At 37.0% G+C, this 13,399-nt stretch overlaps 1 protein-coding gene across 1 annotated transcript; it reads right to left on the bottom strand.

Annotated features, from left to right (window-relative positions):
* Nucleotides 1-2,988: 2,988 nt before the first annotated feature.
* LOC113770606 lies at nucleotides 2,989-12,857 on the bottom strand. Its single transcript, XM_027315120.1, has 17 exons — nucleotides 12,511-12,857; nucleotides 11,872-12,073; nucleotides 10,832-11,122; nucleotides 10,651-10,740; nucleotides 9,839-10,318; nucleotides 9,617-9,724; nucleotides 9,380-9,507; nucleotides 9,157-9,289; nucleotides 8,261-8,585; nucleotides 7,648-8,168; nucleotides 7,365-7,544; nucleotides 7,135-7,293; nucleotides 6,908-6,982; nucleotides 6,512-6,692; nucleotides 5,757-5,947; nucleotides 4,572-4,787; nucleotides 2,989-3,904 (listed from the first exon to the last, which is right to left on the bottom strand). The coding sequence occupies exons 1-17, from the start codon at nucleotides 12,756-12,758 to the stop codon at nucleotides 3,269-3,271; spliced, it is 4,164 nt and encodes a 1,387-aa protein (XP_027170921.1). The 5' UTR covers nucleotides 12,759-12,857; the 3' UTR covers nucleotides 2,989-3,268.
* Nucleotides 12,858-13,399: the final 542 nt, after the last annotated feature.

The raw sequence follows: 13,399 nt of genomic DNA, 5'->3' as shown, positions 1-13,399 counted from the left end.
GAGGAAGTCAAAAGAAACCTTACACTCCAACCCACATTAAAATCATTAAAAACACTTTATCATTGGTGAAATATGAACAAATCCAAATTTATGGGAATGAAAATAGGTTTCTCAAGCAAAACCTAAACCCAAAATTTCAGATCCCATTGAATTTTACCAAACAACCCCAGGAGGACCAATATAATAGGGTTGGGAGTTCGTTACAACAAGATGATGCCGAACCAATTTATATACTATTATATAGGGTTAAAAACAAAAAAATCATCTGTGGTATACCTAATATACAAAAAAGTCCCGCATGATTTCAAAACATATAAAACGACACCTCATGTTTTGAACTAAATTGTAAACTAACAAAATTCCTTAAACTTAACGAAATCCGGTAAATTTAACGGAAAATTTAACGGAATCCGTTAAACTTAACGGTAAACTTAACGGAATCCAGTAAGTTTAACCGCAGAAACCGTCATTTTCGTTAACTTTAACGAGTTCTGTTAGTTTACAATTTAGTTCAAAACATGAAATGTCGTTTTGTATGTTTTGAAACCACGGAAGATTTTTTTGTGTATTAGGTATACCACGGGGAATTTTTTTGTTTTTAACCCTATTATATATTGTAAGTGTGGCGAGGTAACGAAGATAAGAACTTCATGAAAGAATGCCAATCTAGCACAGAGATTTCATCATTGCCAAAATTACAGAGTAGTTGTTTTGAATATTTCTCTTGCCATTGTGGTTTGCAATATAATTTGTAAAATTTTTATTGAATACAAAGTAGCTATGATTGTGGTTTCTTCAACTTAAGTAGCACAGTTCACCAATGCGTAGGAAAGCAACTACTGCCATTCACGGTTTACTGAGAAGCAAGAACATGGAGAAAGTGCACAAAACACAATTTTGGCTAAAAATAATGAAAAGCTAGCTTTTTAAAGAAGTTTAAAAGACTATGGCAAAATCAAGGCTAATGTTGGCTATTAGGCTTCTAAGTTGGGGTTTATCACTTGCTACATGGTTGAATCAACCATGCCTTATAAAAGCATATGAAATTATTTTTGCATCTAGGGATTCACAATATAAATGAAAGGTCATAGTTTTGGGGGTAGTATTGGTTTCACAAGAATGGTGGTTGTGTGAGAAAGTAGATGTACTTGGTTATAACTTGTTCCTTATGTTAAGAATTCAAATATGATAAGATGGATGTAATGTTAATTAGATTGATTATAGAAGTTTCTGATATTGTTGTCGTATTTTGAACAATAATTTTCTGAGCTTTGTGCACAAAGTTTTCTTGGAAGAATGAAATTTGGAACATAAGAACTATACATACTAGAAAATTGTTTCCTAAACATGAATTCTGTTCCTAAATAATTTTTAATGAGGCCTGGATAGTGGGGTTCTATTTTTGCCCCTCTGTTCTTCGAGTCTTTGATGAAGAATCTTGTATCATTTGACTCAGCCAAAAAAAGAATTAGATTGACTACAAATATATAGTTGAGCAACTAAATTAGCCACAACTAATGACTCAAGGCTTTTTGTTCTTCTTGACATATATTATTTTGGCACAAATTTTTTTGGTTCTTAAAAAGAAATAGTTCGAGAAAGTTCAATTGGAAGAAATGAATTTCTAAACTTGCAGTTGCTTATTTATACCTTTTTCTACGAGATGTTGGAAATTTCTTCCACTGCATTGCTAGTCATAGTGTGCAGGTTTAGAAGAATTTATCTATCAATGGCACTCTTAAGGTCAAAGCAAAACCCTTCCTTAAAACTAGTCAGCCGATCTAAGGGTGCAATTTGATCAAAGGTCCAATCCATTGGGATCGGAGCTAGAACACTCATCAATTACCTATGGTAGGGATAGTTGAGTTTTTTCTTAACTTCATTTCCAATGGTAAAGATTCGACTCTTTCTCGCTCTCTCAATCATCATACCCAACCTGCTAAAAGAATCCTCACATTCAAACTGTTCAAACGTGGGTTTGGTTGGACTTATACTTGATCGTTTGCATGCCTTTTGTTTTAGCTACATTCATTTGTTAACTTGGTAAGTTTTTGGCATATTTTTAATAGATAAGTTTCTTTTTTCAACTTTATCTACAGTAATCCTCTAGAATACTCCAAAATTTTTAAAATTAATATCAACTGATTACTAAAATTGATTATAGGTGATGTCAACTGATTACTGAAATTGGTAATTGATGAGAACTAATTACTGATGACAAAAGAGCTGAGTTTTCGAATTTTGGCAAATGACAAAGAACCTTGCTTCGTTGTATGAATGAATTGGCCAAATTTTTTTTTGGATTAGGTTTTTTTTATTATGAATTTTTGTAACCCTTGAGAATTCTATATCGTAAATTCCATGGTTTGTAAATCTAAAAATATAAATTCATAATAAATATAATGAAAATAAATAAAAAAATTAAACACTTGAATAGACTCGTCAAGCACTCGAACCTGAAGCTAAGGAGCTCGAATTCTACTTTTTTGTCCATTCGAATAGCTTGAGCTTGACTCGAGTTTGATTAACACCGAACTTCGACTGAGCTACTCGTGAATAACTCGTCACTAATAGTACTAAAGATTGGAGTTTTACAGTAATGTTTATAAAATGAAAAGGTAAAATATATTTGACACTATTGGATCACTCTTTAGTTCCCTCAACCAATTTTTTTTTTTTTTTTTTTTTAAAACCGCTCTTTAGTTTTGTCACAATTTAGTGCAACAACCTTGGCTCATTGGGCGTGTTAGCTCAAACTTAAAGTACGCATGCAGTTCCACTTTGGCTTTTTGCAGCTTAATCAATCCCGAGTTTTTCAGTCGCCCCCATTGAGTTCTGTCCCACCCTATCAAGGCCAACGAATTGTGGTCAAAGGCGGCCTTGTTCTTTGTTCAACTGATTAGAAATAGAACCCGATATTTTTGCTTGATACCGGGACACAATGCAGCACCATTGACTGGCTACCAAAGGAATACCAAGTACGCAAAATGTTATCAATAATTTGCTACCTCCAGATTGATAGGATGATTCATTGGACTACAGAACTACTACATCTGAAAGATTGGATCCAACTTTTCAAAGCTTCATTCCCTCCATTTTATAGTACAAGGTCTCCACATACTCTTAACCCCAAACTAACAGAGGGCCTTTGTCTCGGCTAGGATACCGGACATAAAAAGTTTGGGTCAAGTATATACACTGTTTGACTATACTAATCCTCCTCCTTCCCCATTCAGCTAAAACAGTTCTGTACATTATACAACCCATGTCATGTACAATATTGCCCATCCAGCAATTTAAACACATGCTCCGCAGCTGAAAAATCAATGTCAAACCCATAACTCTGCCCTCCATATTCAAAGTAGAGGTACCCTTTAGACGATGAAGGTGAAGGCAGGATCTGAGATACTTCTGGAAACTCGTTGCCCGGTGGTGAAAGAACATCTTTTTTCTTTAGCGACAAGTATATATCAGCTACTAGAAGCCAAACAAGATCGGGGTCTATGGATGCGAGACCCACAAGAGCATTTATAGCCGCGTCTCGAAGACCCATAACACCGCTACACGCTATTCCTACTACAAGACCACTAACCTTCTTCAGGACTGCCTCTAAAGCCGAAGCGCTCCTTTTATTCTTAGCTATATCAGCAATCATGTTGAGCACCGCTGCCTGAACTTTTAGGTCAGATAGCTCGGCTACACTGCCCTCAGAAGAGAAGGAAACGCTCCCATAAGGAAGCTGCAAAGGAGTTCTATCCTCTCTTGAAATGGGCTTTTTCTCATATGGGGATGAGCCTAGAAGTTTCCACAAGTGGATCCCATTGGTGTGAAAACGCCGAGAAAAGAAATCTCCTCCACAGATTTGCACCATGTTGCTAATTGTACATGAACACCTTTGGACAGCCTACGGGAATAACCAAATTGAGAAGTCAAAATCTGAGACACATGCAGAAGTGCAAATGAAGATAAAAACAATTAGTGCAAAACCAATTTGAAGGTGTCAACAAGCAACACCAACTTAACCATATCCTATGAAGACTGATCAGAGATAACCAATCGAAGAATTCTGATCTTCAAATCAACCTTAAGTCAGCCACTAAGTTGGTCTATTGCCAAATCAGGCACCTAACATCACCAGCTATAGCCAAAGGTACATGAGAACACCAAAGAAGAATCATGAGTTTTTGTTCTCATCAAAGCTTACAGCAGAAATGCCTAGTAAATGTTGATTAATGTAGGTTTACATTAATACTTTTAGAAAGAGTCTACTCATTCATACATGGATCAAGCAGATTTCCAAGAACCCAACCTCGCTCACTGAATGCTGTTTAGTGTAACAGCTATGTGGACATCTAAAATCCCTGATCACATATCTAACCTGGACATGAACACACACACTTAATTGTTGATATCATGTAAACAATCCACCATACTAGTCTGCTTGGCCACTATTGTTTAAATGCAGTATACACCACAACGTTGGCAACAACGGACTAAGAAGACTTCAAAGATAGAAAGAAGTTATATCACACTTTTGGCAACAAACCTACTGAAAGTTATGGAACACTCACCACTGGATTCTTATTTCGAACACAAGCAATCAAGAAAGGCCAAATTTTGTTCATTGCAGGAAGCAATCTGTTCTCTCCAGCTTCATCCTCAGCTGCATCTAGTGCATCTCGAAGGTTATGAAGTGAATACAAGTCGAAGATTTGATGAAGTGCTGCTTTAGCTTTCTTCTCAAGCTTGTAGGCATCTTCCACCTTGGCAAGTGTCTCAATGGCATCCTAAATAAATTTAAAAACGAAGAAGAAGGAGAAGAAGAGCAATATAAAGCGAGAACTCATAATGTTAACCAAACCTCAAAATAAATCTATTATGCTATCTATACATTTCTTATACATCATAGATACAATTGTTAAAAGTCATCCTTTCATCTGGTATTTTCAATTCAGTGGTGGTTTATTGGGCATCTAAAATGCAGCAGCTATAGATAAGACTAAAAAGGGAGATAATATTGCTCTACAATGACCCTAGCTGAGGCAACTAGATGAGAGATCATTTCAGACCAACTTAAGATGAAAGATTTCTCTAATATTAGACGATTTAAGAACAGCAATCCAGAATGTTTCCAAATTGGGTGAGTGTAATAAATCTAGTACTACAAGGGTACAATTGGAATAGGTGAATTTAATTCTAATTGAATAACTGTAAATTAGTTACACAATCCATTTGTCAGTTATATAGAGCTAGTTAAAATAGCTAGTGGGGACGAGTGGAAAGAACAAGGTGAATGTAAATGCCACTTCTCATTTCTGTCTAATACAACATTCTCTTTCTTCCTCCTTCAATCTGCTTCATCTCCTTCTTCTCTCCCTATCCACTTCTCTCTTCCTTTCTTTTCAATTCTCTCTTAACTCCCACCACCAGCTGAATCTTTACAGTGAGCTATTTCAAGAAAGTGTTGCAGGCAACTGAAAAAAAACTAATAATGCTCAAAAACCTATTAGAAAGTCTCTCTTATCTGGCACATGACAGAAAACTCATTTTACAAAACAATAAGTGCTTGGTACCATTAATACGTAGAAGAAAGATGCTAATAGTAGTATTGATCTGGAAACTGCAGAAGCAATACTCTGTCTAGCAAGTCTGCTAAGAAGGCAAAAGCAACCTCCTCGAGGTTCAAACAAAGATTTCTGATCAATGCAGTTAACGAAATACTGAGAAAATTAGATACTATAGAGAAAATTCCATACCTCAATTACATCAAGAGCTATCAAGCAAGCTGCTAGCATAGATGAAGCGAGAAGAGGAGCAGCAGCAATTAGACAAGAACCAGCAATTGATCCAACTATACTCCTACATCTTCTAGAATCATTCAATTTGAACAGAACTGATTCCCAATGCTGTATCTGTCTACTGTCATGATTGTAACAGATACCCACCTCTGTTTCCCAAAAAATATCAAGATGTCAAAATATTTAAGGGCATTCATTCTGTCATAGGTGACCATCTACATTATAAAAAAAAAGTAAGAACAGATGTCACTTACAATTTACACATGTTACAAACAAGAAGGCCATTGTTTTGTTGTAAAAAATGACATTTTGAAGAGCTACCTACTGGCACAACATAGAAATTCATCCCCCAGCAATCCTAAGAGTATCTTCCTTAGGGTTAAAAAAGAGATGAAATTACAAGTAAAGAAAAAAGGGAAAATGCATCTATTGTGTAAGCATGCTAAAATCATAAAGACACCAATTAGCAATAACGCACAGAAACAAACTTCAAAACAAAGACGATATTCATGAACTAATCACACAACTAGTTTGTCACAAGTATTTAAATCTAGAAGAATGTACAATGAGTTAATAACAGCAATTATTTTCAATTTGAAAACTCAAAAGTATATACCGTTACATACTAACCAGATCCTGGAAATGCAACTGTTCTCAGAAGTATGTATGTTTACAAATCAAGCATTTTTCACAAAACTTTCAGAGGTACTAACCAGATTCTGGGAATTCCACAGTTGCATCAACTTCAATGGATGATCTTGAAGAACAAAACTCATTCCCTTTTCTCTTCTCTAAATCTAAAATGTTGGATTTGATATCCTTGTATAATGCTTCTGCTTGATTTGGCAGAGTACAGGCCTCCTGTTTTGAAGCCTTACCTATTTCTGCCACTGCCTGAAAAAGTTTCGCAAAAGGAAAAGAAAAACAAGATCATTAAACCAATCTATTCTCCATGTAGATTAAAAAATGAAGCAATCAAACAGTCATAACAGGCTCCAGCAATTTCCATGAAAAAGCTTTGTCCTATGACCATCTATGATATGTAGAGGGAACAACAATTATGATGCTGTGTGGATGCAGAAAGTCATGGATGAGTACACAGAGATTACCTTTAAGAAGGGAACAGTCAAATCTGGGTGCTGGTGTCTGCCAAGAATTTCAAGTTCCAAAGAAACAGCGCGCATCTGTAAATTGTTCACCACGTCAGACCCTAGGTGGAGCAGTTTGAGTAATGATAACAATTGATATGGAGAGGCAGGCAAGTACTGTCAAACATTAAAAAAAAAAAAAAGCTTTTCTGCTGCAATATGTTGAAACTGGAAAAGTGAACCCATACCGGCTCCTCCAACAACGGTAGTATTTTATGAGCTACTCCGATATAGGAAAGAATTGCAGCAAGTACGTTTGGCATGTGAGGATTAAGATCCAAATGACGCAGTTGCCGGCATATTGAGTCTATTACATAGTCTGAATTTGCCAGAACTAAATGGCCCACCTACAACATATTTAAAAACTTAATGTAACTAACAACAAAATCCACCAATTCTCAAGAAATGCAACCCCTACCGTTGGGTAATCAAGTGTAGCAGCCATAATGTGTAAGACAGCATCAGATGCACTTTTAACTTCAAAATTAGAGCATATAAGATTCTCCAGCAACATAAAGAGAGAGGAGTGAAGAAACCCAGAAGAAGAAAATTCTTTCCCAAGGCACATTGTGAGGACACCAATTCCTTCAATGATAACCTGTTTAAGAAATAATAAATTCAAATCAACATTGATAATAGAGGCCCAACAACTTGTAGTGATATTGTTTAAAAAAAAAATTTAAGAAGAAGAGATATATTTCCTGGTGAAGCACAGCATTATCATTGAAGAAATGCAAAGCTAAAGCTCTGCCGCCACTATAAGACTGTATACTAGAATCTGTATGATCAAGTGGGAGAGTCCACACTTCAGGAGAAAGATATTCATGTAATACACTCCCAATACTGTGAATTAAGTTATTCCTAGCCCTGCTATGGTTACAAACATGCCAAAGGTTGTTATCTGGCACAGGTTGATCACACTTGCACGGCTGAGCATAACCATTTGCATCACATTCCTCAATCTCTTGCCATTTCAAATTGGAGTGCTGAAACATTCTTCCAAAGCTACTAATTGCTTGATCTGAAAGACCATAAATCATTTCATTTAGAATGCATACAGCAGTACTAGCCTGTCGCACCAGCTGTCCTGATCCCGTTCTATTATACCAAGACTCCCAGCTTTCCATACTGCATTCCCTAGTCCGAATCTCAGAAATCAATTTACGCAAGTAACCAAGGGGAATATCAATCGTGACAGAGAGAGATCCTTCGTTTTGGGAGTCTAGTCAAAAGAAAAGAAGATAACCAGGCTTAAGTAGAAATCACAACCAAAACAACAAAGAACAAACAAATAGTTCATGAAACAAAATCAACCTGTAAACAATGATAATCCTACAAGTCTAAGAACTGCTGCAAGCGCCTTATACAGCTTCTGACCACTTATATAAGCGAACCAAGGTGGCAAGCCTGGCAGCACATACGCATTTGACACATTTTTTGGTGGGTAAGGTACTTTGGTGGTTTCAGGGGACTCGAAACCTTCAGAACCAGCATTCCTCATAGATTTCATCTCTGCAATCGAATGCATATACCCTGCTGAAGGTGGTTTTGCTGCAACAAGCTTGTCAAGTGAGCCGGAAAATGTGGTATTCGGACTCAGGCAGAGGGCAAAAATATCCAAGAATCGAGCAGCAGTCACCTGAAAACCCATCAGAAGACAATAATGCTGACTTTTATCCATAAAATAAACAAATAAATGGAAGCCCATTGAACAATTTGCAACAGGACAAGCAAAAGTAATACATGCAATAGAACTGATGTGTTATTCCCTTTATGAACTAAAAATTAAGTTAAAAGAGGTCACAACTACGTCAAGGAATTGATGATCTGCCAATCTAAGAGACATAAAAACTCGGTTTTCTAACTCGTCTAATAGAAATGCCCATGATACAAGGGAGGTCCAAAACTAGGGCTCCATTTGGATTAGCTGTTTTTAGGGGTGTTTTTCAAAAATTTTACTGTAGCAGAGTTTTTAGAGTATATTTTGGGATATTTTTAGAAAATATTTTGGAATATTTAACAGTAGTAGAGTTTTTAAAATATATTTTGGGATATTTTTAAACATTAAAAAAAAATTTAGACTACTTTTTAGAGTACCTTTAGAGTACTTTTTAAAAATTTTATTTGAAAAACTAGTTTCTCTAACCCTTATCTGATAGAAAGGCCCTCAAGAAGTGTAAAATGAGAAAAGAAAACTGGATCCCACGTACAGAAGACTGAAGTAGGTGGATGGCCACAAATCGTGGACCTGAGAAATATATCACTACAAGTAACTTCCGGGCATGTGATAGAGCCATTGACTCATTGTTTCCCAACACTGCATGTGGAATCTTGTCAATGAGCCTGAATAGATTTCAAACCAAGTAGCATATCATATTTCCGAAAACAAGGATGCGATTTCAGAATAATTTGTTCCTCAGAAGTACAATGAACCTGCTAAAGATGGCATCAAAATCATGTTCCAGATGTTCCCTATTTGATGAAAACAAATATCCAAAGAACGCCTGTGCGGCAGAGGATACTTCCTCAGAGTCGTCACAAACAAGAACACAAATGCATTCCTGCATTATTAATAGTGAAGTGTCAGTCAAAGCCTAATGCCCACTAGTAATATATAACAAAACTCACATAAGAGCCATACCGACTAAGCTTAATTTGCTTCCAACTCACCAAAAGCAACAATCTGCTTCCTCTTAATGTGTAACTGCAACTTAATAAAAGTGTCTGCATGGCTGCTAAAATTCCCAGTCTCACCTTCTTCGATGGATGACAAGAAAGCTGAAGAATATGGAACAACTTAGTTATACAATGTGAGGGGAAAAAATTGCACCAAATCGTGACCTAAAAGATAAAATATATGTAGATTATATATATATATATATCCAAACCTACATGGGGAAAAGTTTTAGACAAGATTTTATTTATGTGAGCTGAAGCATTGATGATCCAATCCTTTGAACGTTCAACACGAAAAGCCCCTCTCGTTCCTTCAGGATTCACACTCACACTCTTTCTGATGTCAGGCATTGATGTACTCTTTTGAACAGCTTCACTCACATTGTGAACCACAACTTCACCCTGATCTTGAGTCTTTGAAGCCAGGTGACGAAGTTCATCCAGAAAGGAAACAAGGGGCTTCTCCTTGCATATGTGATGTACAATACTATCATCCGGAAATTGACTAAGACTAGGAAGATTTTGATCATCATTCAGAACAATTGAAAGAAATTCTGCCAAACTCCGGATTGCTTGGTCTAAAGCTTCAGTATTTCCTGCAGCCCCACTAACCATTGTTTTGGACATATGCAGAACTTTGCCAATCTGACTAATGACACCTGGTAAAAAGAAAGCCAATGCATCTGCATTACCAACCTGCAAGAGACCACATAAGATTGATCAATACAAGGTTGTTAAATGAGCCAATATCACTGGACGGATGCCTTTACAGAATCTCAGCTCTCAAATCATGTAAACCGAATAACCAATTTCCTAGAAGATCTCCTGAATTTTGATGTATATACCTCATGATCATACGATCTCCAGCTAATCTAATCTCAAGCTACATTTGAAAAATAAACCCATTGAGTAGCTCTGTTCAGTTAACCAGTAAAATTTTCAGGAACATTACTGAAGCCTTCCACTAAAGACAGCTAATAACAAATGCAACAGAAACCATGCAAATGCCAAAAAGTACAACAAAAGACCTTAGCAATAAGCACACGAAGTGTTTTGAAAGCTTCCACGCGAAGTGTTGCGCTGCCTCGATGCCCTCGTGCTGCCTCCACATCAGCAGCCTTGATTCCCAACAACAAAATGATTTAAAAGATACTTACATGCATATATAGTAAAACTAGTTAAAATAAGGTGAAAAAAATAGATAATAACCTTAAGAAGAAGTGATAGCCAATGTCCAACAGCAGCTGAAGCAGACTCAGATTGGAGAAATGCAAGCAAACATTGCTCTGCCTCTGAAGCAGGTTTTGAGACAGAATCCTTTCTAACTAGTTGTACAGGCAAACCAACAACTTGTTTACATTGGCACAACTCATCAATACAAGGATCCAGACAAAGTAGCAAGGCTCTGAAACATTTTATTATGCCAACACGGAATTCTTCTGGTGCTTCTGATGGAGAAAGTAATGCACCATTAGTCAGTTTCTTCAGCAAGACAACCATCTGAAAAAGTAAGTGTAGAAATCCAGATGAGGGAAATAATGTTTTAAATACAATGACTTAACAGTAAATTATTGAAGAGAAATGACTCAAAATTTGAAGGAACATGAAAAATTCTTGAACAGAAAAGAAGCACCAATAAATTGAAGAATGCACACTCACATACAGACTGCACTGCTGCATTTGCAATAATACTACCCCATAGTAAACCAGAGTAATCTTAGACGGGCTCTTTAGCATCTAATGAGTACGTGAGGTAAATATTGTACAGTCCTTTGGATAGGCTCAAATGGGGCACTACAAATCCCATCACAGAAAAGGGTAGTACAATATTGAGTGAGAGGAGAATCATTCTCTTTGGAACACAACCAGTTGTTAGCTTCATGCTTTAAAGAAGAAGAAGCCTGACCAAAAAAAAAGTACAAGGAACAAAACAGAGCACATAAATGAGGCTGCTTCTGAAATGCTACCACTCCATCAGATTATGTCATATTCAAGGAGCTAGGAAATGGGAAAAATAAGCTGAAGGGAATCATAAAGTCAATTGTTAATATCTCATTCAGAGATATGTGTAATTCAGAAGCATCCTAATTCTATCCCGTCAAAGCAGACAAACTAGCCATCATCATCAACCCCTGAGCAATCCGCAGATTAGGGTTTACAGTTTTGAAAGACACACGAAACAAATATAGAGAGATGATGAACAGCTAAGTGTAAAGCTTCGGTTTTGCTTAAATGGCATAACAAGTCACCTGATCCACAGATCCCAAAGCACATTTAGTGAGAAGTTCCTCCAGACAATCAAGCACAGTTTCAGCTACATGATCACTGACTTGGGGGGGAGCTTTGGGGGCACCGGACATGAGAGAACTTCCATCAGGATCATCACCTTTAGGCAAAGCTCGACAACCCACTGCTGCATCCAACAGAAGCAGCAAAGGAAACAATATGTAGCTGCAAACAAGAAAGATGGGTCATAAGTCAGCATGCCAAAGCAAACAAAAACCTTAAAAAGGATTGTAGTTGTACTGATTTCGGTTTTCGTACTACATTGTTAATGTAGTTTTAAAAAAAAAAAAAGATAAAAATGTTGACATTAAAATGCAGCCTAGCCCGTAGTAATTACATTAAAGATTTCTTTTTTATTTCACAGCATCTTTGCCTAGAAAGGTGTTTTTCCGTTTAAAGTGTTTTTTTTTTCTTAAAAGAAAAAACAAAATTCTGAGACTAAACTACTATTGTTTATGGAATTACATCCCACAAAGTCATAATCAACAGATGCCCAGAGAGTGATAAATTTTTCCAGCATTAAATTTGAGTAATCGCAAACAAACAGCAATGGAAGGTGGAAGGGGCAGAGAGAGAGAGAGAGAGGAAAAAGAAAAGAGTACTCGAAGAAAGGCTGGAGAGAAGATGCAGGGGAGCAACGAAGAAGCTGGAGGAGTTGACAAGGAGGCGAGGAAGAAGAAGAATTGTTCTTCCTCTGCTTGTGAGGGTTGTGGAGGAGTTCAAGCAACTGTAAGCAATAATACTTGAGTTCTGGAAATATGGTGGGAGTGCTTCCTGAATAATCTTGTCCGTTGCCGCCCAACCCGCCATTGAAATTGCTGTCTTCTTCCTCTTCTTCAATCTTTCCCATTTGCCAAATTCACTACTAGTGGTACCACCAATTTGATAATCTGAGGACCCTCCTCAAACTGCTCTTCTCTTCGTCGTGGAATCCCAGCAGCAGCTTCCAAATTCCAAATTAGTACCACTCTCTTCTCTTCCCATTAAGTATTATTTATTAACCATACTATACCTATGGCGGTGAACCTGACAAGACTCTGGTGGCAATCAGGTAGTTTGAGTTTTCATGGGCCGATTGTTCTTGGATGGTGGGATGACTGCGATACAGTTTTTTTCTGGGCCTCACATCCCAAATTACTGGTGGGCCGCGAGTAAAAATCCAAAAGACGAAATGATTGCATAGCGGGCCATGAATGATGAAAAAAGAAATGAGGCGTCCCGAAAACCCAAAAAAAAAAGACGCCTCACCTCTTTTTCTTTTTTCTGTTTTGGGCTCAAAAACCTCATTTCTTGTTTTTGCTTCTTACCAAACACACCATCATGTTACTCCACATATAGAATAAAAGTGGAAATATGACAGTAAACTATTGCCCGCCATTTCATCATTGGATTTTCTTGATTAGTCTTTTTTCTTCTTTAACTGGGAAACTATGCATACTACTAATAATTCTGTGGTTCTTTCAAGTTAAAAAGAACTGCTCCTGTGTTGTA

This window comes from Coffea eugenioides, chromosome 5, assembly GCF_003713205.1.
Source record: "Coffea eugenioides isolate CCC68of chromosome 5, Ceug_1.0, whole genome shotgun sequence".
NCBI lineage: Eukaryota > Viridiplantae > Streptophyta > Magnoliopsida > Gentianales > Rubiaceae > Coffea > Coffea eugenioides.
Note: the sequence above shows the minus strand (reverse complement) of the source record. Positions and strands in the feature narration are given on the sequence as shown.

Coding starts and splice junctions, on each gene's coding strand:
- LOC113770606 (XM_027315120.1), bottom strand. CDS start 12,758: ATGGGAAAGATTGAAGAAGAGGAAGAAGACAGCAATTTCAATGGCGGG. Junction 10,319..10,650: donor TTCGTGTGCTTATTGCTAAG/GTCTTTTGTTGT, acceptor GGTCTCTTGCAG/GTTGGTAATGCAGATGCATT. Junction 6,693..6,907: donor TGACTGTTCCCTTCTTAAAG/GTAATCTCTGTG, acceptor AAACTTTTTCAG/GCAGTGGCAGAAATAGGTAA.